The following is a 24,684-nucleotide window of genomic DNA, read 5'->3' on the forward strand; positions in this document are numbered from 1 at the left end:
TGCCAATAATTATTGAGAGTTGGAGGAAAGTCCCTAAAGAGACTAAGGAGAAGTTATGGGATTTGATCATGGTAAGTCTATCTATAGCTTTCATATATAATTATTGTATACATTCATTAACATGAGCTAACATGGGTTGCTATTTTGTAGACAAGCTTTAATGTGAATCAAAATTCTAAGAGGAATTGTTTCCTACTAATGGGTATCAGGTTTCGAACCTTTAAGTACAAGTTGACAAAGAAATATATATTGCCTTTCAAGAATGACCTAGAAAAGCTGAAAAAGCCATCTCCTATCTACCCATTCATACAAGAGGATCATTGGAGACAGTTTGTTAAAGATAGACGTTCTGAACATTTTAATGTTAAGCATTATTTTTAATACATCTTCAATTTTTACATTTACATAGTTTCACCATGTACTAATTTTGTGTTTATATTTTGTAGGAATATTGCAAGGTTTAGAAATCAAGAAGAGATAAACACATTTACAATCATTATCTTGGAAGAAAATGATATACACGTTTTGAGCAAAATATAGTAAGTTATCAATATTGGTAAAAAATTGGAGTATATATATTTTGTTTATAAGAAAATGATTCCAATTTTTAAATGTCATTTATTAACTTGATCATATTGAACTAATGAGTTTTCTTGTTAAAATTTTTATAGCTACAAGCAGAAGGGGGTATTGGTAGGGTTGATAGAAGTGTTTTATGGAAGAAAGCACGTGAGAAGAAAGGAAAGTTTAATAAGATTACAGAGCTAGTGATTAACATGATAGTAAGTTAGCATATTTATGCCATTTTAGAGCCTATAGTGTTAATATGTCTATGTGACTATGGTTTGTGATGATATCATTAGGTGTTAATAGGTAAGAGGCTTAATGCTATCATTTTTATGAGTAGTTATGTTATACATCAATTTGTCTATTATCCTTTATATTAAAACAATTCATTTTCTAGCTACCTTGAATTGGTTGTCTTTGATTGATATGTAAATCATCTTCATCAAATTATTACTAATATATGTTTTGTTGTAGGATGAATTACTAGAAAAGGCTAAGGAGACTGGACTACCTCCACCTGGTCCAAATGACATATTATGTCAGGCATTGGATAAGCTTGATCATCCAAGATGTGTGGTAGGTCAAGACCATTTGGTTAGGCCCAGCTCATACTTTCATCAACCATCTGATGACATGAAAAAAAATCAAAGAAGAAATATGGGAAATGGTACGAAAAGAGATGGAAGATGCTGCAACAAGACAAGTTATGTCTCCCCCCACACACCATTCTGATATGGGTAGTAATAACATGAGACAACAACTTGTTTTACAACCAGTTGTAGCAGAAAAACCAATGTTTAAAATGATAGAAGAGCCCCAACCACCAGAACCACCACTGAAACACAAGGTATGCATTTACTTACTAATAATACAAGATTAATATAAGTGATATAAAGCCTATGTAAATGATATTATTTGTTGTATTGAAGGTAATTAAATGTAAATTAGCAGTGGAAAGAAAAAGAAATGTTGTTGCAACTGGTACACTAATAGAAGAAAAATGATAGAATAGGTTGGTTGTACTAAATGTTGCACACAAGCCAGATGCTAGACTCCCATTTCTAAATCCATATGAGATTATCAATGTTGGGGATGCTATTGGCTTTGAGCTTGATTGGCCAACAAGCCTTGTCATAATTAAAACTGAACATCCTTAGGTATGTCATTTTATGTTTATAGTAAATTTGAGTGTAACTTGGTATTTTATTGTTTAGGAGTATATATATCTAACATTCCTTCCTTTTTCATAGGTGTTGGATAAAGGAAAGAAGAAGATAGTGAAGACACCAATTATTCGAAAATCTAAGCCTCAAAATCATTCGACCATTAAAAATTTTCAGAAATTTGTGGATGGTTGTCTTGGTAATGACAAGACATACCCAATACAGCTCCCCATTTCACTATTTGGTGTCGAATTTCAAACATATATATCTCGAGAGGATTGTGAATACATTATTTCATCTTTAGAGGTGTCATCAAACTGCATCCCCTTCCATTTATGGTATGCACATTTTATTTTCATTTGTTATTATTTTTTTAATATGAGTTGCCCATGTTGAACGAGATTGGATATGACTAATGATAATTTTATTTTGGTGTTTTGATACAATAATAGGCACATGGATGATCAACTACATATTGCCAAAAAGGAATCACAATTTATATTTGTTAATCCTTTTACAATATCACGAGCAGACTTTAGTACTCCTCAAATAGAGAAAAGAGCACAATTGTTGTCAAAACGCTTAATGGAGTTCCAAGATGCTAAATATGTTTTCATACCCTACAACCCCGAGTAAGTGACGAATATTATACTTTAATTTGAGGTTTTATGATTGATTTATATTTCTAATTAGATGCTACTTTTGTTTTTAATGATTTAGCTTTCATTGGGTCTTGGTAGTGATTGAGCCAAGGAAAATGATAGTCCACTATCTTGACCCTATGCATCACAAACCATGTGAGGACTTAAAGGATATCGTAAACATGTAAGTTCTTCCTATTATTTTTCATAGTATTATTTAAAAAAAAAATACATTCATCTCAAAACACATTTTTTATTATTATTTATATATATTTTAAAACATATAACATTTACCTATTTTAAAAATGTACCCATTGAACTTATTTACATAGGGCTCTTCGAATATCTACAAAGAAAACATCTAAGAGAGAGCTATCTTGGCAACTAGTGCAGGTGACATCCAAAAATTTTTCTTTACACATTAGCTTATGCATTTGCACCATTTATATATATGAGTATTATTGTTATTTTATAATTGATCGATTAGTGTCCAAGACAAGAAAGAGGGTTCGAATGTGACTACTTTGTTATGAGATTCATAAAAAAGATAATTTTTTATCCTACAATTATTGCTTCAAAGGTATTACAAATTTAATGAATTGTACATAGTTTTAGGCTTCCAAATGTTATGCATTTTAATGTTATTTTCTTATTTGATTTCAGTTTGGTGATAAAAAAAACATATTCTCAAGTAGAATTCGATGAAATTAGATGAGAATGGGCTACTTTTATGCTACAACTAATCATGATCACCATGCATGGTGAGTCCCTTAGCTACTACATGAATTTTTCCATAGGTATTGTATAGTATTGCTTATTCTTTGAATAATGTTTCTATTTGAAAAAAAGAAAAAAAAAATAGTTCTTAGATTTGTTCATTTATGATAACTTCGATCCATGTTTATTTTCTTCAATAAAAATCTATAAAACTCATTAAACTATGAAATGCAGGTATACACTTTTGGGAGGGTGGAATGGAGAATAAAAAGAAAGAAGAAGGCAACAAGATTTTGGGTTTTTAAATGCTACTCTTATGTCATACGTTGTAGGACATAAATGTTACTTTAATTGGTACTGAGAAATTTAGATTTTAGATGAGACTTTTATGTCATTTTATAGTTAGCCGATTTTATGCTTATGAAATGGAGGTATACATGAATCTTGGGATCTTTAACATTTCTAAATCATGTTTTGGTATGTATTCACTCTTCTTTTTTTAGTTTTGATGGATTTGATATGTTGGATGTACTATCTTTTTGTGAACATTTGATATACAAATATTATTACATGATCAATGTATTATGAGTTATTCCAGAAACATTATAGAAAAATGAGTTAAATATAATATGATTGTTATATTTATGGACAAAATATAAACAGGTTAATCTTACTTATTAATTCATAAGCATTACAAAAAACTATAACTAAAAGCAATCATATTTTTCACAATAATTTACAATGATGTGACACCATTACTCAAAAGTGATGCATTTAATGTGACATCATAACTCAAAGATGATGCATTTAATGCGACACCCTATCATCACTAGAAATATATGATGCCACTTTCGAATGGGTCGCCATTTATCTACTTTAGTGTCACTTCCAAATACGTCACCAATTGGTACCCTCTATGGTGTTAGTGGAGAAGGTGACGCTATGTTGTAGTGACACCCTATGTTTACGGTGGTTCGTCATAAATGTCACCATATATCTTTTTCTTTGTAGTGAAAGATGATTTCAATATAAAAATAGTTTATTAAGTGAACACTAAATTCATTTTGACTAAACTATTTAAATTAAATTGATATGGAGTTCGTCTTCTTTGGAATTCTATATCATAAAATAAGTCAAATTTTATTGTGAACAGGTCCCTCACAGCATGAGTAGGTCTAGACAACCTACTCAGTAATAAGCGAAGGATTAACGTAAATGCTATTAGCAATTCAATCGACCAACTTGCATCCATGATCATGCTTCCAGATGTCGGCTAACTTGGCAAGGGCAGTAGTGGATGAGCCCTCCTCTCTCCAAGCTTCCACCGCCATCTCTCTGGTCTTATTAATTCTCTCTCTCAGATCTCTCCCCTCTTTAGAATCCATCAACCCTTTGAGTCACCTCTCCAACTCAGCCCCACTCACAAACCTGTCACCATTTCTCTGCTCCACACCAATGGCCATCTTCATATTCTCGACCAAAACAACCTTATTCAGGTGTTGTTCGGTGTGGAGAGGCCATGCCACCATTGGCACTCCCACAGACACCGCTTCCAACACTGAGTTCCACCCGCAATGAGTCACGAATCCACCCACGGATTGGTGTCTTAGCACCGCCACCTGCGGCGCCCATGACTTCACCACCATTCCTCTATTATTGGTTCTTTCCAAGAACCCTTCTGGCATAAGCTCATCCAAATCAAACCGTTCCACACCAAATTTTCTTGCTTGATTTCCTTGCTTTTGTTATCCATAGGTGGAATTTTCACCACCCACAAAAATCTCTGGCCGCTTCTCTCCAACCCATAAGCTATCTCCTTCACCTGCTCCCTCGAGAACGATCCACGGCTGCCAAAACACAGGAACACGACACTCCTACTCGGCTACTGGTCCAGCCATGACAAGCAATCATGCTTATGAGTTGGAGCATCTTCACCAACATCTGCAATTAATGGTCCAATGCAATAAACAGACGGACTTGGTCCATCGGTAACGCATTCCCCATTTGTAATAGCCATAAGGGCTATTGGTTCAAGGCCATCAAACGTATTGGTCAAAACCCCATCACATTTTCGTAGATCCAGTGAGAACTGTAGTGATTGGTGATAACTCCGGTCCTCTCGGTCGAGCAGTGGTTCTATCATGTGAGTAGCTAGCGGTGGAGGCAATCCAGGAATGTGAAAAACAGTGGTGGGGAGATCTTTGAAGCTCTTGGTGGTCTGTTTGTGAATTGTTGGCAAGTAGAGGATGGCAGTGAGAGCAGTAGCAGAAAAAGCAGTGAAGAAATAAGCGGGAATGTTGAGATATTAGGAATGCTTTCCTTATATCATTATTTCCTTATATCATTTAGTGTTGAGATATTAGGAATGTTTAGATATTAGGAAAGTTGAGATATTATGAATATTGAGATATTAGGAATATTGAGATATTATGAATATTGAGATATTAGGAATATTGAGATATTAGGAAAGTTGAGATATTAGGATATTAATTGTTATTTCCTTATGTCATTCTTTCCTTGTATCATTCTTTCCCATTCTTAGAATGGTGATACCCTCTATATATACTCTGTATATGAACGAATGAAAAAACTATCATTTATCAATTTGAACATGGTATCAGAGCCATGAAATTGAAATCCTGGATATTTTGTCGCTATGGTAGTCCGACAGCGATCAACCATCCTAAGATAAGCCCTAATATTGATAAGTCAACCTTCAAATGCACTCACTGCAATAAGACTGATCCCACCAGTCTGGATATCCCACAATTTCAAAGCAACGACTCTTGGTATGATCAAGAAAAAAATGAGGAACCGAGGGTTTGAACCATAAACCTTTAAATCATGTTTAGGTTATCAACACTTTGTTATTAATGATAATAATCGTGATCAACGGAAGAAGGATTCCAAGAAAACCTCGACTGCAACTATTGCAGAAATAAAAACAGAGGCTAATGTTGCTGAGAAAGCCTCTGCATTGGTAGTCGCTACTGATCATGGTGGTAAGTTTTTAAATAATTTTACACCTGTTATTAATAGTGCATGGATAATTGATTCTGGTGCTACAGATCATATGACTTTTGATTCTAGACAGGTTTCAACCCTTAGACCTTCCTCACAAAAAATTGTTTCCACAGCCAATGGTAACACAACCCCAGTCATTGGGGAAGGATCCTTAACTCTTACTGATACTTTGAATTTAGATTCTGTTTTAGTTGTTCCATCTTTAGATTACAATCTTTTGTCAGTTTCTCAAATCATTGCAGCCTTATCTTGTATTGTCATTTTTTGGCCTGAATTTTGTGTGATTAAGGACATCCAAACAAGACAGACGATTGGTTGTGGTATTAAGCAGGGAAAACTCTATTACTTGGACTTACAGTCAAAGGATTCAAATAAGTTGCACCAAGCCTTGATGGCAGATGAATCTGAGGGAGAGAAGAAAAAATCTGAAATTTGGTTGTGGCATCAACGTTTGGGACATGCTTCCTTTGGTTATTTAAAAAAATTGTTTCATAGTTTGTTTGCAAAGAGTGATATTTCTGGTTTCCGTTGTGATATTTGTGAATTGGCTAAAAGCCATCGTGCTTCGTTTCCGTTAATTTTAAATAAAAGTTCGTTTCCTTTTATGGTTATACATTCTGATGTTTGGGGCCCATCCAAAGTCCCAACTTTGAGTGGCTCACGTTGGTTTGTTACTTTTATTGATGATTGTACCAGAATGACATGGTTATGCTTGATGAAGACCAAAGATGAAGTGAACTTGTTGTTTAAAAAATTTCATAAAGTGATTGAAACTTAGTACAATGCAAAGGTTCGGGTTCTGCGTAGTGATAATGGTAGAGAATATCAAAGTTCTGATCTTCAAAAGTATTTGGAAGGACATGGCATCATTCATCAAACTACTTGTTCCAATACACCCCAGCAAAATGGAGTCGCTGAACGAAAAAATCGGCACTTGTTAGAGGTTGTTCGTGCTTCCGTGATAGCAGCAAAAACACCGATAACTTATTGGGGAGAAGCAATCACATCTGCCGCATACTTGATCAATCGGGTACCTTCTAGCTCAATTAACTTTCAAACACCACTCCAAGCTCTTACTAATGCCGTAGTTGCCCCAACAGTCCCAAATCTACCTCCTCGTGTTTTTGGTTGCATGGCATTTGTGCATCTACACAAGCACCAACGCACCAAGTTAACTTCTCATGCATTACAATGTGTGTTTGTTGGATATGCATTGCACAAAAAGGGATATCGATGTTACCATCCTCCAACTCGACAAATGTATATTACAATGGATGTGGTGTTTCATGAAGATTCGATGTATTTTTCATCTGAGTCTGAACTTCAGGGGGAGTACCATAAGGAAATTTAGACTCTCGATTATGATTATCATATATCTGAGGAAGATGAATCTGGACAATCTGAACTAGTGAACCAGGAAGTGGGTGAGTTGGATATGAGTGGTCAACAATTTGGGTCCGAAGATGTCTTCACTGAAATACCAAACCAATCGTCGTCTGTTGAGGGTGTTCTTAATTTGGAACCTGATCCATTCATGAAACGGTTACCACACCGTCATAATAGAGGTATTTCTAAACCCACATATGAACCTGAATTGTCTACCAAAGTCAAATATCCCATGAGCAACTATGTGTCTAACTATCGTTTGTCTGAATCAAACAAGTCATTTGTAAATCAATTATCTACTGTAGCTATTCCTAACAGTGTGCAGGAAGCCTTACCTGATCCAAGGTGGAAAGCAGCCATGAATGAAGAGATGAAATCATTGCAGAAGAATGAAACATGGGAACTCGTAGAATGTCCACCAGGAAAGAAGCCAGTTGGGTGTCGTTGGATCTATACTGTGAAGTACAAGGCAGATGGTAGTATTGAACGATTTAAAGCAAGACTGGTAGCAAAAGGGTACACTCAAACTTATGGAATTGACTACACAGAGACATTTGCATTTGTAGCTAAGATCAACACAGTTCGAGTATTATTGTCTTTAGCTGCAAACCTAGATTGGCCATTACAACAATTTGATGTGAAAAATGTCTTTCTGCATGGCGAGTTATCTGAAGAAGTATATATGGATCTTCCACCAGGATGCATGGTGTCAGAAAAGCAATGTCAGAAGGTGTGCAAATTGAAGAAGTCATTGTATGGGTTGAAGCAATCCCCGAGAGCATGGTTTGGAAGGTTCACAAAGTCAATGAGAGCTTTTGGCTATCGTCAAAGTAATTCAGATCACACTTTGTTCCTGAAAAAGAAACATGGTAAGATTACGACACTCATCGTATATGTGGATGACATGGTAGTTACAGGAAATGATCCTAAAGAAAGAAAAACTCTGCAAAATTATCTATCTAGAGAATTCGAAATGAAAGATCTAGGTCCTCTAAAATACTTTCTTGGGATTGAAGTTTCTCGATCAAGTGAAGGAATTTTTTTGTCTCAAAGAAAGTATGCCTTAGATCTTTTACAGGAGACTGGAATGTCGGGATGTCAACCTATTAATACATCAATAGAAGAAGGTCTGAAATTGTGTGTTGAGCCTAATCAAGTATCAACCGATAAGGGAAGATACCAGAGACTTGTGGGGAGATTAATGTACTTAGCTTATACAAGACCAGATCTTGCTTATGAACTGAGTGTAGTGAGTCAATACATGCATAATCTTGGAGAGCAACATATGAATGCAGTCATGCGTATTTTGAGGTATTTGAAGAATGCTCCTGGGAAGGGAATTTTGTTCGCTAAAAATATTGATCATCAAAGTATAGAAGTATATACTGATGCTGATTGGGCCGGTGCAGTGGATGATAGGCGATCTACATCTGGTTACTTTACCTTTGTAGGTGGTAATCTTGTAACATGGAAAAGTAAGAAGCAAAATGTCGTCGCTCGTTCAAGTGCAGAAGCGGAATTTAGAGGTATGGCTCTAGGACTTTGTGAGGCATTATGGCTAAGACTCCTCTTATAGGATTTAGGTTACCTATCTAGGCAACCAATCCGATTGTTTTGTGACAATAAAGCCGCGTGTGACATTGCTCATGATCCAGTACAACATGATCGTACAAAGCATGTCGAGATGGATAGATTCTTCATTAAGGAAAAGTTGGATGATAAGATTGTGGAATTGCCTAAGATTCGATCAGAAGATCAATTGGCCGATATCCTTACCAAAGCTGTCTCAAGTCAAATGTTCTCAAAATTTTTAGACAAGTTGGGCATGTGTGACATCTATGCACCAACTTGAGGGGGAGTGTTGAGATATTAGGAATGATTTTCGTATATCATTTAGTGTTGAGATATTAGGAATGTTTAGATATTAGGAAAGTTGAGATATTATGAATATTGAGATATTAGGAATATTGAGATATTAGGAAAGTTGAGATATTAGGATATTAATTGTTATTTCCTTATGTCATTCTTTCCTTGTATCATTCTTTCCCATTCTTAGAATGACGATACCCTCTATATATACTCTGTATATGAACGAATGAAAAAATGAATGAAAAAACTATCATTTATCAATTTGAACAGGGAATTCCAAGGCCATGAGCCAGGGGAAAAGCTGAAGTGCAGAAAGAGTCGAGTATAACAGCCCGAATGGAAGAAGCTTCAGAGAGCTGCTGGAGAGATTGGAGAACATTATAATCATTGAGACTCAGAAACTCGAACATGTTGGCCAGGCGACTAAGAGTTGGAGATGCGGTGAATGGGAGATAAGGGAAGCGGTGGAAGGAGATGGAAGAGGTGGTTTGGGAGATTCGATCGATGTAAGAGGTGGTGGCCGGAGAGTCAAAAGGGCCAGTTGTGAGGAGAACGATAATGGAGAATTCGCAGTCATAGAGGCTAAGAATGAGCTTACCAAGCTCTACCATGGACACCAAGTGGCCAATGCCTGGAGCGGGGTAAAGGACTATTGCATCCTTCATTTTTGGTAGCTTGGATTCTTTGAGATCTGCAGATGAAGTCAATGTTAAAGATGCTATAAATATATGATGTGGATTGTGGAGAGTGACAGAGTAGTTTATGGCAATGGGCCAATGGCAACAATGTGCCATCTACTCCTCTGAAAATTCATTCACGGCTTCACCTCCATTTAAGGCAATTGCATCATTTTTCACGTCTCTAAATATTAAAAGAACTTTTTCAAGTGGTGCGTACAAGCAGGAAGCAGCCTACAGGGAAATGCAAGGAAATCCTAGCAGCTACCAGTCAACCACACAATTTGATGATTGGTACCACTGTAGCTGTGGGCGCAGGTTTGTTTTCAATTTTCAGTGACAACCATGTGACTAGGTACCATTAGAGAATTGTTTTTTTCTAAAACTTACCCATCTCCATAACATCTTACCAAACCTTTATAAATTAATAATCACAATTAAATAATATTTTTTTTCCGGGTCCTAATTTAGAACCAATAAGTTAAATTAATAATTTGATAAATGTACAAGATAATACATTAATATCACAATATATGTATATTTTCATATGAATTCCACTTACCATATAAATTAATACTTTCCTAACATAAAGCAATATCCATATGATTTGTTGTTGGAAGGACTTTTGCAAGATATGTGTCCTTTGCAAAAAAAGAAAAAAAAGAAAGAAATATTTATATGTAAAATAATGTAATGTTATATTTCTACCTTAAAAATACTATCTTACTAACTTCATGAAACAAAATACAAGAAAAATTGTTATTTCGTAAAACGAAATATTTAATTCACTTAATTATAATAAAACGATATTAAATATAATATTTTAGAAAAATAAGGGATACTTTTATAAATTAATAATTTATCAATTAATCAATAAATTATTAATTAATATTTTCTTAATTAATAGATTTTCCCTGCTCTCAAGGTTATTAATTTATCGAGAGTTAATAATATATATAATGATAAATATTATTTTATATTAAAATTTAATTAAAACTTAAGTATAATTTGGATATACTTCTCTTTTTTGCATTTCTTCTTATATATTTTCTTTATATTAGATTCTTTTACGGTTGTTTTATTTTAATTAAGAAACGTAACATTGAAAATAAAACATTATATATAACAATTAATTTTAAAATATATTTAAAAATATTAAAAATATGTTAAAAACATTTTAAGTTTTTAAATAGACTTTTGTTCAACAAAAATCAAATATTCAAAAATTATTTTTCAAAATGGTTACCAAATATGTCTCTAATTTTTATTTTATTTTTTCAAAACACTTTTAAACTAAAACCACTTCCCATAATTACTACCAAATGAATTCCTATCATCTTATTTGGTTGATCATAATCATATCATTTGAAAAAGATTAAGCAAAGAGGTTAAATAAATTAAACATCTCCAAATCCTTTAAGTAAGTTGTGTATTCTAACCCGAACATGTGCTACATATTTATTAAATAAATTATATGGCCAGGTTAACATAGATTTGACATATAAACAAAATAATGCTAATCCAAACCCATTAATTTAATATTATTTTCTAGTTATATTTATGAATGATGTTAAATTTAATTTGTTACTATCAAATATTTCTAATATTTATGATTTCTTATTACACACTTTTTATTAATTTTCTATTTTTAAAAATAAAAGATAATAATAACTTCCTCATAATTTGTATGAACTTACGTTATATTTATAAAATTAATTTTTAGAATTAAAATTTTTTTAAACAGTTTTAAAAAATTATTATTGTTTTATAAGATAAATTTTCAAGAGATATTACATTTTATATATAAATTACTATCATTTTCTATTTTTCAAACCACAGAAGATAGAATAGGCCTTTGTTGTCTGATTGATCCCTGGATGGCATGAACACTCGTAAGAGTTTGGTATGCTGTCCTGCCAAAATGGTCCCTAACTTTTAGTTGTGTAGTCGATGACAATAAATGCAGGTTGTTGTATTTTAACTTCATATAATTAACGTGAGAGGCATTTTCATATGGTAAAATGGATGCAATTACCTTAAAAACTTTATTTGAAACCATGGATTGGTTCAACTACCAATTTTATTAAAGTCTGTTATTATGGGATTTTGGCTCAATATGCATATCATATCATGTTTGTTTAATACCATTTCTCACATGTTGAAGTCAACAAATAGGATTTGAATTCATATTCAACAAATAAATAAAGAAAATGTAAATTATTTTCAAATTAACATCTAATATTATATTGAACTACAAATTTTCTTAAAAGTCTAAGTTTGTAAAATTTTGATTCAACATGCTTAGTATGTTCCTTTAACTTATTAATCTTGGAAGCAATCAAAGAAACCAAATTTGAGCTTATAAAAGTTTTCTACATTTTTTAAATTCACTTTTTACTTTTAAATATTTTTTTTCCATTTTTTTTTAAATTTTCGTACTTTATTATTGACCAAATGATGAATTTTGAATAAAAACCAACATTTTCGATAATTTGAATTTATTTTTAGATTTATTTTATTTCTTTATTTTATTTTATGTTTATATTTTACTCTTATTAATATCAATAATTAACTTTTAATTATATTAAAAATATAAAATGATAGTAAATCATATATAAATTTAAGAAAGGGTTTAAAAATGATTTTACAATATTTATACAAAAGTTACTTTTTTTTTTAAATAAACAAAAAATAAGAAGTATATCCAAACTAAGCTAAAGTTTTAATTAAATTTTAATATATATATATATATAAATTAATAACCTTGAGAGAAAGGAGAGTTTATTAATTAAGAAAATATTAATTAATAATTCTAATTGCGTGACTGTCTGGTAGCTAGGATTTCGTTGCTTTTAGAGTTCGGTAAGCCCTAAAAAACACATTGTAGAGCTAAAGTTGTGCTTGTACACACAACTTGAAAAAGTTGTTTTAATATTTAGAGATGTAAAAATGATGCAATTGCCTTAGGAAGAGGTGGAGCCATGAATGAATTTTCAAAGGAGTAGATGGGCACGTCGTCGCCATCTACCATTATTATGTGTCACGCCCCAAAACCCACTCCAAGGGCATGACTATCATTTCACACCTCAAGCTCAAAGGCTCAAAGTAGAAACGACATAAATATTCGTATTGTAACTGGAAAGAAATTTATCAATTACCAAATTCCTGTTCAGAGTAGTTGAACAAAATTCTAAAGTCTTCGAGTATCAACTTTTTTTAAAAAAACTAACACATCAACTAGAGTGTTATTGTCCAAATAACTCCAAATTCAAATAATTTAAACTAAAAATAAATTTTAACATCTAAACAATGTCCAAAAATAAAATTTGAACCAAAATCCTAACAAAGAAAAATTTTCCCAGTCTAACCATTACTTCTCGCCTGAACTAAGAGTACCTGAAAAATTATCAACGAAGGGGCATGAGCTTAAAGCTCAATAAGGAACATCAATGCAGTTTCATGGATAAAACATTTTCAATCATGTTTGCAAATAGGAGATATAACAAACACTTATTTTCATAAAAAAAACTTTTGAGTTCGAAATAATAATAGATTCAAACTTTTCAACAAACTTTCTCATATCCATTTTAAAACAATTTCTCATCAAAACCAAAACAAATGCATTCAAAATATCTTTACTCTGATTATCAAATAACAAACGGTGTCCAATTAGGTAGGACTTCACAAATGAGTGGCTAGTTTCAAATTTGTTCTAGTTAAGGTGAATAAAACCAAATGTCAACAATTATAACCCGTTGACTAGGGCCATGAAGTCAACTATTATAACCCGTTGACTAGGGCCATAAGGTCAACTATTATAACCCGTTAACTAGGGTCATATAATATCAACTATTATAACCCGTTGATTAGGGTCATAGAAATGTCAACAATTATAACCCGTTGACTAGGGCCATAAGAATTAGAGTCAAACACTTTATTTCATTAATTCAAACTTGCAAAACAAAATATCGTATCTCCAAAATTTTTCACTTTTCATAAATAAACAAGGAAGATTCTCAAATATACTTTCCATACAAAACACATATTTGATCCAAACAAAAAGATAAAAATAATATTTTTATACTTTTCAAAATACAATATAAAAAGAAAATTATTTTCTTCTATAAAAATTTGCATTAATTTCCCTTACCTTGAAGAAGCACTCAAAATCTTGAAGTATTTAACTCTGAAGAATTTCTCCTCACCTAACATACTATCATACACAATATTGATTATTGATTATTTATCTAAATATATAAATTTGACAATCTTAAAAATATTTTATTTAGTATTAGGGATCCTAATTAATTTCCTATATTAATATTATTACCATCCAATATTATTTTCAACTTCCTACACAATAATTTATTTTATTTTTTCTAACTTATCTAAATTAAATCTTTTAAGAATATTTATTCGCGTTAAACTATTATTATTATTATTTAAATCTCCTACCGAAATTTAACAAATACCCCATGCAATTCTTTTTTTTTTTTTTTTCAACATGCCAAATCCTTCTTACGCATCTTTCATCATTTTTTTTTCATCTCTAAAGTCAAAACTTTTAACCTTCATACTCACAATTTTATGTAATTTTCACATCCAAAACTATATAATTTTTTTAATTTTTTTTTTATCTATTCATTTGAGTAATCAAAATTTATTGATCTCCGTTAATAAATCAAACTATGTTCATAAATTTTTAATCTTTTTGACCTATAAATTAATTAAGCGAACTCTAATCAAAATTGAGATATTCCAAAGAATATCTAAAGTGTTTAAAACTAATTAACGAATATAAAATATTAATTTAAAGATTAAAAATCTTACCTAAAAAAATTAATCTTCAAACCCTAAACCTTCAAAACTTCAACCTTATACTCTCTGATATTTCTGATCTCTGTGTAAAAGGGTTTTTTGAATAAAGAATATAGGAAAAATATAATTTATATATAGGGGTTTTAAATACAAAAATACCTTTTTACCCTTATTAAATTACTTTAATTAATTAATAATTTTTAAATTACGATTTTACCCTTAAATTGGGTTTGGGCCATTACATTATGTCACTCCACAATCCACATCATATAAGTATATCATCTCTAACATCGACTTCATCTGCAGATCTCATTCTGAGTTCCTCCCAATTCCAAGGATCCAAGGTGGTACCAAAAATGAAGGATGCCATAGTCCTTTACCCAGCTCCAGGGATTGGCCACTTGTTGTCCATGGTAGAGCTTGGTAAGCTCATTCTTAGCCGCTACAACTGCGAATTCTCCATTATTATTCTCCTCACAACTGGCCCTTTTGACACTCCAGCCACCACCTCTCACATCGATCGAATCTCCCAAACCACCTCTTCCATCTCCTTCCACCGCTTCCCGTATCTCCCATTCACCGCATCTCCAACTCTTGGTCGCCTGGCCAACATGTTCGAGTTCCTGAGTCTCAATGATTCTAATGTTCTCCAATCTCTTCAGCAGCTCTCGGAAGCTTCTTCCATTCGGGCTGTTATACTCGACTCTTTTTGCACTTCAGCTTTTCCCTTGGCTCGTGGCCTTGGAATCCCCACTTATTTCTTCACTTCCTTTTCTGCTGCTGCTCTCGCTGCCATCCTCTACTTGCCAACAATTCACAAACAGACCACCAAGAGCTTCAAAGATCTCCCCACCACTGTTTTTCACATTCCTGGATTGCCTCCACTGCTAGCTACTCACATGATAGAACCACTGCTTGACCGAGAAGACCCGACTTATCACCAATCGCTACAGTTCTCACTGGATCTACGAAAATGTGATGGGGTTTTGACCAATACGTTTGATGGCCTTGAGCCAATAGCCCTTATGGCTATTACAAATGGGGAATGCGTTACCGATGGACCAAGTCCGTCTGTTTATTGCATTGGACCATTGATTGCAGATTCTGGTGAAGATGCTCCAACTCATAAGCATGACTGCTTGTCATGGCTGGACCAGCAGCCGAGTAGGAGTGTTGTGTTCCTGTGTTTTGGCAGCCGTGGATCGTTCTCGAGGGAGCAGGTGAAGGAGATAGCTAATGGGTTGGAGAGAAGCGGCCAGAGATTTTTGTGGGTGGTGAAAATTCCACCTGTGGATAACAAAAGCAAGGAAATCAAGCAAGAAAATTTGGTGTGGAACGACTTTGATTTGGATGAGCTTATGCCAGAAGGGTTCTTGGAAAGAACCAAGAATAGGGGAATGGTGGTGAAGTCATGGGCGCCGCAGGTGGCGGTGCTGAGACACCAATCCGTGGGTGGGTTTGTGTCTCACGTGGGGTGGAACTCAGTGTTGGAAGCGGTGGTTGCGGGAGTGCCAATGGTGGCATGGCCTCTCCACGCCGAACAACACCTGAATAAGGCTGTTTTGGTCGAGAATATGAAGATGGCCATTGGTGTGGAGCAGAGAGATGGTGACAGGTTTGTGAGTGGGGCTGAGTTGGAGAGGCGACTCAAGGAGTTGATGGATTCTGAAGAGGGGAGAGAGCTGAGAGAGAGAAGCGAGAAGATGAGAGAGATGGCGGTGGAAGCTTGGAGAGAGGAGGGATCATCCACTACGGCCCTTGCCAAGTTGGCCGAGAACTGGAAGCATGATTAAGGTTGCAGGTCAATTTAGGTAAGAGTGAGCCCATTCCGGATTGAATTGCTAATAGTTTTTGAGTTAATCCTTTGCTCATTGGTAATTAGGTTGCATCGATCTACTCGTTCTATAAGAGACTGGTTCACTATAACATTTGATTTATTTTATAATATAGAATTCGGCTTTTCAAATATAAATTTAGTTAAAATAGTTTATTCAAGGTGATGTATCCGGTCCGATTTGGCGAAACGAGCTGTCCAAGGGTTGGAAGACGGACCGTCCGGTTTCATATGAACCGATCAACCCTCGTTTGACCAAAACCTAAGTGGCCTTTACTAAGTCCCCTGGGCCAAGGTCCTTCCATCCACTGCCCTCCAAAGCCCCCCATGTCTCTCTCTCCAAGTTGCATTCATAATATATACAGCTACTCAAGAGGAAGTTGTATATATTTAAGAAGCTTACTATTGTATATATTTAAGGAGCATTATATGTATATAGTTGTAAGCATTATTATATTTAAAATTACTATTAAGAAAAATAGATATACTTTCCTTTTGAGTAGTTGTATATATTTAAGAAGCATCATATATAAAATTATAATTAAGAAAATTAAACATAGGTTGTGTAACTTATCCTATGCAACTTGTCTTATATATATATGTATGTTTAGGACAAGTTGCACCAACCTATGTTTCTCGTAGTCATAATTTTATATATGATATATGCTCCTTAAATATATACAACTCGGAGCATATTGTAAGCATTGTATATAAAATTATGATTAAAAAAAAAAACATAGATAGTGTAACTTATCATATGCAACTTGCCCGATTGCCCTATATATATATATATATATATATATATATATATATATATATAGGACAAGTTGCATCAACCTATGTTTCTCTTAGTCATAATTTTATGTATAATATATGCTCCTTAAATATATACAACTCGTAGCATATTATAAGCATTGTATATAAAATTATGATTAAGAAAATTAAACATTGGTTGTGTAACTTATCCTATGCAACTTGTCCTATATATATACTACGCAACTTGTCCTATATGTATATGTATAGGACAAGTTGCACCAACCTATGTTTCTCATAGTCATAATTTTATATATAATATATGCTCCTTAAATATATACAACTCAGAGCATATTGTAAGCATTGTATATAAAATTATAATTAAGAAAAGTATATATACTTTCCTCTCGAGTTGGTCAACTTGCCCTATATGTATCTTGAATTATATGCATTCAAAGAACAAATTGTAAGCATTGTATATAAAATTATAAAGAAGAAAAACATATATAATTTCCTCTTGACTAGTTGTATATATTTAAGAAGCAATGAGGGAAAAGCAAAAAAATAAAATAAAAATAAAGATTTGACAATTAATAATAGCTTATTTAACTAAAAACAACAAGATTAAGCTATTTACAACCAAACTTATTTTTCAAAGTAAAAAATTTTGATTAAAAGAATTAAATTTGTGGTTAAAAGAGAACTAAAAATGTATTTATATATATATAAAAATGTATTTATATATATATATTAAATAACATTATATAAAATTGTTAGTTATAAATTTTAATATTTTAATAAGGAATATACTTATACCCAAGAGAAATTTAGAATATGGGAATGTAATAAAATTTTATTTTAAACAAATATTAAATATTAAAAATAATATATATTTTATTTTATTTTTCTTTTATTTATTTTACAAACTAAATATAAATATAACATAATAGATTTTATTGTATATAGCATCTTAAGTTTTCATTTCCATTCTATCCTATCGTATTCCTCCAGCCAAATTGCAACCTAAGAACAAAACCTTAGGATTGAGGAAGAGAACCCAAAGTGGGAGAGAGTTGTCCCATTTTTTGAATCTGCTTTTTCAGGTCATCCTCAACCAGTGTTTGAAATATCGGAAAATTTTTGCGATATTTCTCTGAAATTTCGCTTATCGGCCTGCTCCGACATGGTATTCGTTACCGATTATTGGTCGGTGGAAATTTCGGAAATATCACCGATATTTCGGTATTTATCGATATTTTTACCGATTTTTGCGGAAATTTCCTGATATTTCCTACCAGTCCTGCTCACGCACGGGATACAAAATGGGTCCAATTTTTTTTTTTTTTAAATACAAATAAGATGCTATTTGGTAATGTGATCATGATTTGCCAGCAAAGGTTGTGTTTTTTTAGCCTGGCTAAAAAATCGTGGATTTAGGGTTTGCGAAATTTAAATTCAGTGGCATAAAAGCAAAGAGACCCCTAGAACAGATCCAGAAAACACAGGGAGCAAAAAAAAATGCAATTTTTTTTGTTTTCCTTGGGGGTTTTGCATGGATTTTCTTGGAAATCAAACGAGGATGAATTTTCCCGGAAATCGAATGGGGGATGGATTTTCTTGGGAATCAAACGGGGGTTGCAAAAAAACAAAAATAAATAAATAACATGATTAGGTTAGTACTTGCAAGGATTGAGAGTGGCAGAGGAAAATAGGGCCTTTTTAGGGATTCTCTCGTCTGGAGGGCAACTTCAGACAAGGGCTTCTTGATGCCTCGAGTGAGAGAAGTGGGTGGTGCCTCGAGTGAGGGAAGTGGGTGGCCCTTTTGAGTTCGATCCCTGGCTACCATTAGACTATGATACTCTTTCATAATATATATTCAATTTAAATTTGTTAAGGTTCATCATTGAAAAAAAAAACTAATTCTAATTATTTTATTTTAAATTATATTTAATTGATTAATAAAAATATAAAAATCAATATTGTAATTTTTTGAATAAGGTTTTTTATATTATTTATATGATAATTAAATATAAAAAATATAAATATTAAAAAAATTATATAAATATATTATCATTTATTTCACACTATTTATTGTATTTGAATTAAATAAATTATAGTTTTAATATTATACGTATCATAATTTATCTCATTAATCATATTCTAAAAAATTACTATCACTTCACTTTTAAATTTTTTATATTTATCCTTTTAATTTTGAATGTTTTTATTTTAAAATATTAAATATATAAATTTATTTTAAAAAACTAAAATATAAATAATAATGATAATAATAAATTTATAGTATTTTATAAATTAAAATTAATTTGATAAGATAAATAATAAATTATATATTAAGACCGATATAGTAACACCCCAAAATTTAATCTGGGGGCAAAATAGTAATTTACAAAGTAATTAAGTAATTAATTAAATTCATTAAGGGTGAAAGAGTCATTTTATAATTAAAAATCTTAGGTATAAATTGGACTTTTCGTCTTGTCTTCTTCATTAAGAAAATCCTAGTAACCAAAAGTAGAGAATTGGAGATAGTAGGGCTCGAGGGTTAGAAATTCAGAGTTGAAGTTTAGGTTTTTTTTTTTTTTTTTTTTTTTTTTTTTTTTTTTTTTCCAGGTAAGATTCTAACCCTAAATTAATATATTATATTCCTTAGTTAGTTCTAAACATGCTAGTTATTTTTGAAAAAAAAAATTAAATTAGGGTTAGTTTGTTTTTTTTTTTAATTCGTTTTAATATGAAAATATAGGAAATTTAGGATTATTGGTGGTTTTATTGTTAGAAATTAAGAAATCTTAAGTTTTTGAAAAAAAAAAAAATGATTCTCCGAAAGATTTCGATTTAGGTTAGGGTTAACCTATTTAAAACTTTTAGGTCAAAATATTAAAATTAGGAATATAGATTGTTCTATTGATGAAAATAGGGAAATTCAAAATTTATTAGATGAATAGATATAAGTAATGAAATTTAAAAATAAAAAAATGCGTCGTTGTGGAAGATGGAGAATGGTGAAAAGAAAAAAAAAAAAAATATATATATATATATATATATATGTTAGCAATAATGGAGAATTGTTGGGGATACAATTTATGTTTAGTGGAAAAAAAAAAAAACTGAAAGTGAGAAAATAGAAGTTATCAATATTATTATACTAATGATGAGTGTAAGTTAATAAGTAGCATAAAATTTAATTAGTAGAATAAATTGGTTAAACGTTACTAGTACTAGTAGTGTTTGGTTCTGTCCACCTTAAATGAACAATTTAAGGCTAGCCATCTATTTGAAAAGTCTCACCTAACTGGGCACCATTTGATATTTGATAATCAGAGTAAATAAATGATTTGAATGTTTTGACTGAATTTGATATGAAAATGTTTGAATCAGAAATGAATGTGTACAATTAAAAGTTTTGAATGTATTGACAAAACCGACTCAAAGGTTTATGAAAATAATTAGTTATAATGTCTCCTATTTTGCAAGTGAACTTGAAATATCTGATTCATGCACTGCATTAGTGTTTCTTATTGGGCTTTGAGTTCATTCCCCTTTGTTGATAATTTTTTAGGTACCCTTAGTTCGGTCGAGGAGTGATGGCTAGGTCGGGGAATGGTCATCATTAGGATAAGATGTTATTTTCGAATATTGTTAGCTTATAAGTTTATGTTCATTTGGATTATTTGGTTTTTGGAAGCTATTTAAATATTGAACTTTTAATTTTTTATGATAGTTTGAAGTTGAGATTTGGAGATTATGAAAATTTTGTTAGCACTTAAATTGTTTGAGTTTGCAATCTCTTTGAATAATGGATTTTGGTTGATGGATGCTTAGTTTTAAAGTTAAGTTTTGAAGATTTTAGAAATTTTGTTCCGATATTTGGTAATTGGTAACTTCCAGTTACAAGATAATTGTTTAGGTCAAATTATACTTTAAGCCTTTGGGTTTGAGGCGTGAATTGACCGTCACCCCCTTACAGTGGGTCTTGGGGTGTGACAAATATATCCTTGCATATAGATATTTTTTTTCATAACAATATCTATGTCGATTACATTTACAAAGTAACTTTAAAATGTGAATTTTTATTTATTTTATAATTTTTTTTAGAGTTTTTTCAAATATTTTCATGAATTTTAAATAATTTTTACCTTATCAATATTTTAGTCAAAATATTCATCGATATTTCTCCAATATTTTCAATATATTTGTACTGATATATCCGTGTTTACTGATATTTCAAACCTTGTCTTCAACTTTGCGTTCAAGCCCAAAAACCCAATACTCCATGTGGTGCTCCTCAAGGCCAAAAGAAATAACCCCCAAATGCAAGTCACTAAAAAACCAAACCCAAATTAAAGGTAAATCCCAATCCCACAAATACAACATGCAAAGCCCAAAAGGAAGATCTACAACCACTAAACAAAGCCCAAATACAATATTTATCCAAGCCCATAGTCCACGTGAACAGGTCCTAGGTCCAATGGAAAAAAATTAACCTTTAAAACTTCTAGGGTGGATAGAAACTCGTACATGTGAATTTGGATCTTCCCAAATCATTTTTCAATCCATAGAAGTCTCGACAATTATTTTTAAGCATCTAACGTAAGTTTATACATTTTATATAAGAATTATTTAATATTTTTAAAAATAAAAAAACAAAAACGATACTAAACAAATAAATAGAGTTTGGAATTGAAGCAAATTGGAATTTAAAAAGATTAATCAATGTAATAAAACAAGTATATACTTTGTTGCAATTAAAAGAATCTATATAAATATTAAATGGGTAAATATTACCCGATGGTGAAAGAAATTCGCATGCATCTCATATGCATATAAGTATTACAATTTTCTCTTTATAATTTATCATCAAATATGATTTGTTATTCGATGAAATATCTAACTTATTTAAAATAAGAAAATCCTATCAACTATCATTAATTAAATATACAAGAGAGATAATAATTAAATAGCTCAACTATCATATTGTTTGGAAAATTTGTGAAAATATTTGGGATGAGTCTTGATAAATCAAATTGAAGATCAAGCTTTATATTTATTAAAGAAGGAAAAAAAATTGTATTTATGGAAGAAGATATTGCAGAATGATTATTGTAGACCCCCGTTTGGGGCCTTTCATGCAGCTGCCCGTTTTGGCCACGTGGAAGAGCCTTGCTCAATCACGTGTCTCCTTTTGAGAGGACAATGCAGAATCGTATGTTGCTTTTGAAGTGCCAATGGAAGGTTGACAGGTGGCATGAGGATCTGCAGGCCGTTGTATTGAGGAGCATCTTCTGTTATTAGCAAGGTAGTGGTGCAGAGTAGTGGGGGACAGAGGCTCAGCCGTTAGAGGAAAGTGGGCAGAGATCTTTAGAGGGGGAGGCAGCTGCATTGAAGAGAAAATGATCTTTTTGGAAGTTGCAGGGGGGATTCCTTGGTTTTGGAGGTCAAGGTGGAGAGGATTTCCGGGGGAGATATTTTTGGGGGGTGCTTTTGAGAGAGAGACTCTCTGGAGCTAGAGAGTTAGAGTTTTCCAGAGAGAGAGGGAGAGTTACGGAGAGAAGATGAGAAAAACAGAGAGAGATTGAGCTTGAGGGAGGAGCAAGCTAGAGAGCTTTGGGGAAGACATTAGATGTTGAACGAAGAGAGTAGAGAGCTTTAGAGAGAGGAAGAGATTTTTCTAGAGAGCTTTGGGGAAGACATTAGAGGTTGAACGGGGGAAGCTGCAGAGCTGTCTGTTTTTTTTTTGGAGAAAAAGAAATTTTCCATTGAAGGATGCGGGGGAGAAGAGTTTTAGGAAGAAAATAGAGAGGTAAGCTGTGGGTAAGAAAAACCAGAGGACGAAGACACGAAAGGTATGACTGTCATAGATCTTTTGATTTTCTTTATCGGTATATAGTCTCATTCCTTGTTCTTGACATTTTCCGTGAACTGTTTTACTATGCGCTCAGTTTTATGGTTCTCATTTGGTTCATGGATGTATTGTGGCTAGCTCATCTATTTTTATTGGGGAGATTTGAGAATAATATATCTCTGTTTTAGTTTCACTATGCGTCATATGGGAGTTTTGTCCTGTTCTTATCTCCATGGGGTGCATTCTAGTTCACTCACCTACAGCCAAACCTGTTGATCTAAACATGAAACATGGCTTTGGTTGTTTTATTTGTTTCACTGGTTTGTTTTCTATTTGGTTTTGCCATTCCCCTGTTTTCGGCATCCTACCTTGTTATACATCAGGTTGTACATCCCTATTTGAGAGAGCCAGGTGGTGATAGCACAGATCATGGCCCGTGAGTGTTGAGGATGAACAAAACTCCTCCAGATGATCTGGGTTGCGCAAAGATCTTAGATGGAAAAGAAGCAAGGTCATGTTCAGGTTGTATCTTGTGGGAATACTGCATTTACATTTGATCTGGATCAGTTTGTTATTGAGGATATTATGCCAGTCAATGAGAAAGAAGTTGACGCTCTTCCGGTCATGACAATGAAGCCCTTTTGCCATCTTTGTTGTTCACGCTGCAGCACAATGTGCAATTGTATCCGGCTGATTTATACTTGTTGAAAGTTTGGAGCATTCTGTTAAGCAGATTCTTGGGCCCATACTATTCACAGATCTGGAGTTGCTCTAGTTGTTGCCTGAATATATAAGAAAGTGAGTTGTTCGATTGATGAGGGTCACTTACCTCTTTTCGGTTTTGAAAGACGGAAAATATCACCATTGGCATTGTAGACCACAAAATAGCCATCGGCAGTATGAGTCCTAAGAGAGTTCAGAAATATTGTGGTCAAGCTTATGTTAAAATGAGAGGAATGATGAAAGTTCAGTTGGCTGTGGGTACTTTTCACTGTTTCCTTTTCCACCATGTACGCAGAGGATCCCCATACTTCACCATACCCATTCATTGCCTATGTGTATCAACCATCCATTTCTCTCATTCTTTCTCTCTCTATCCCACCATGCAACCCATTGCTTCATACCCACATCCACTCATCCTACACCCGCGGCTGAAGCTTATACCCATATCCCATACCTTTATGCATGAACTCACTTAACTCCACTTTTGAACTCCTTTCTCTCTTCATTATTGTGCACCACTCGTCATCTCTCATGCACTTCCCCCAAACCCACTGCTTACTCCCTATTCACAGACATGAAAGTCATCATGCATGAACATTTCTAGGGGATACCGAGTAGCTCATCAAGAGGCAGTGCCAATGCCAGAATT

General features: G+C 32.9%; 1 protein-coding gene, 1 long non-coding RNA gene and 1 pseudogene across 2 annotated transcripts; 2 read left to right on the forward strand and 1 right to left on the reverse strand.

Annotated features, from left to right (window-relative positions):
- The first annotated feature begins 2,336 nt into the window (after window positions 1-2,336).
- LOC132253279 (uncharacterized) lies at window positions 2,337-2,920 on the forward strand. The gene is made up of 3 exons (XR_009465149.1): window positions 2,337-2,362; window positions 2,451-2,555; window positions 2,859-2,920. It is a non-coding gene; the product is annotated as an uncharacterized LOC132253279 (long non-coding RNA).
- A 1,397-nt stretch (window positions 2,921-4,317) lies between these two features.
- Window positions 4,318-10,107, reverse strand: LOC100258536 (UDP-glycosyltransferase 88F5-like; annotated as a pseudogene).
- Window positions 10,108-15,179: 5,072 nt separating this feature from the next.
- Window positions 15,180-21,210, forward strand: LOC100249918 (UDP-glycosyltransferase 88F3). Its single transcript, XM_003634551.4, has 2 exons — window positions 15,180-16,673; window positions 21,030-21,210. Exon 1 carries the CDS (start codon window positions 15,219-15,221, stop codon window positions 16,653-16,655), a length of 1,437 nt encoding a protein of 478 aa, XP_003634599.1. The 5' UTR covers window positions 15,180-15,218; the 3' UTR covers window positions 16,656-16,673; window positions 21,030-21,210.
- Window positions 21,211-24,684: the final 3,474 nt, after the last annotated feature.

The sequence above is a fragment of the Vitis vinifera genome, chromosome 18 (assembly GCF_030704535.1).
Source record: "Vitis vinifera cultivar Pinot Noir 40024 chromosome 18, ASM3070453v1".
Classification (NCBI taxonomy): Eukaryota; Viridiplantae; Streptophyta; class Magnoliopsida; order Vitales; family Vitaceae; genus Vitis; species Vitis vinifera.

Coding starts and splice junctions, on each gene's coding strand:
- LOC100249918 (XM_003634551.4), top strand. CDS start 15,219: ATGAAGGATGCCATAGTCCTTTACCCAGCTCCAGGGATTGGCCACTTG.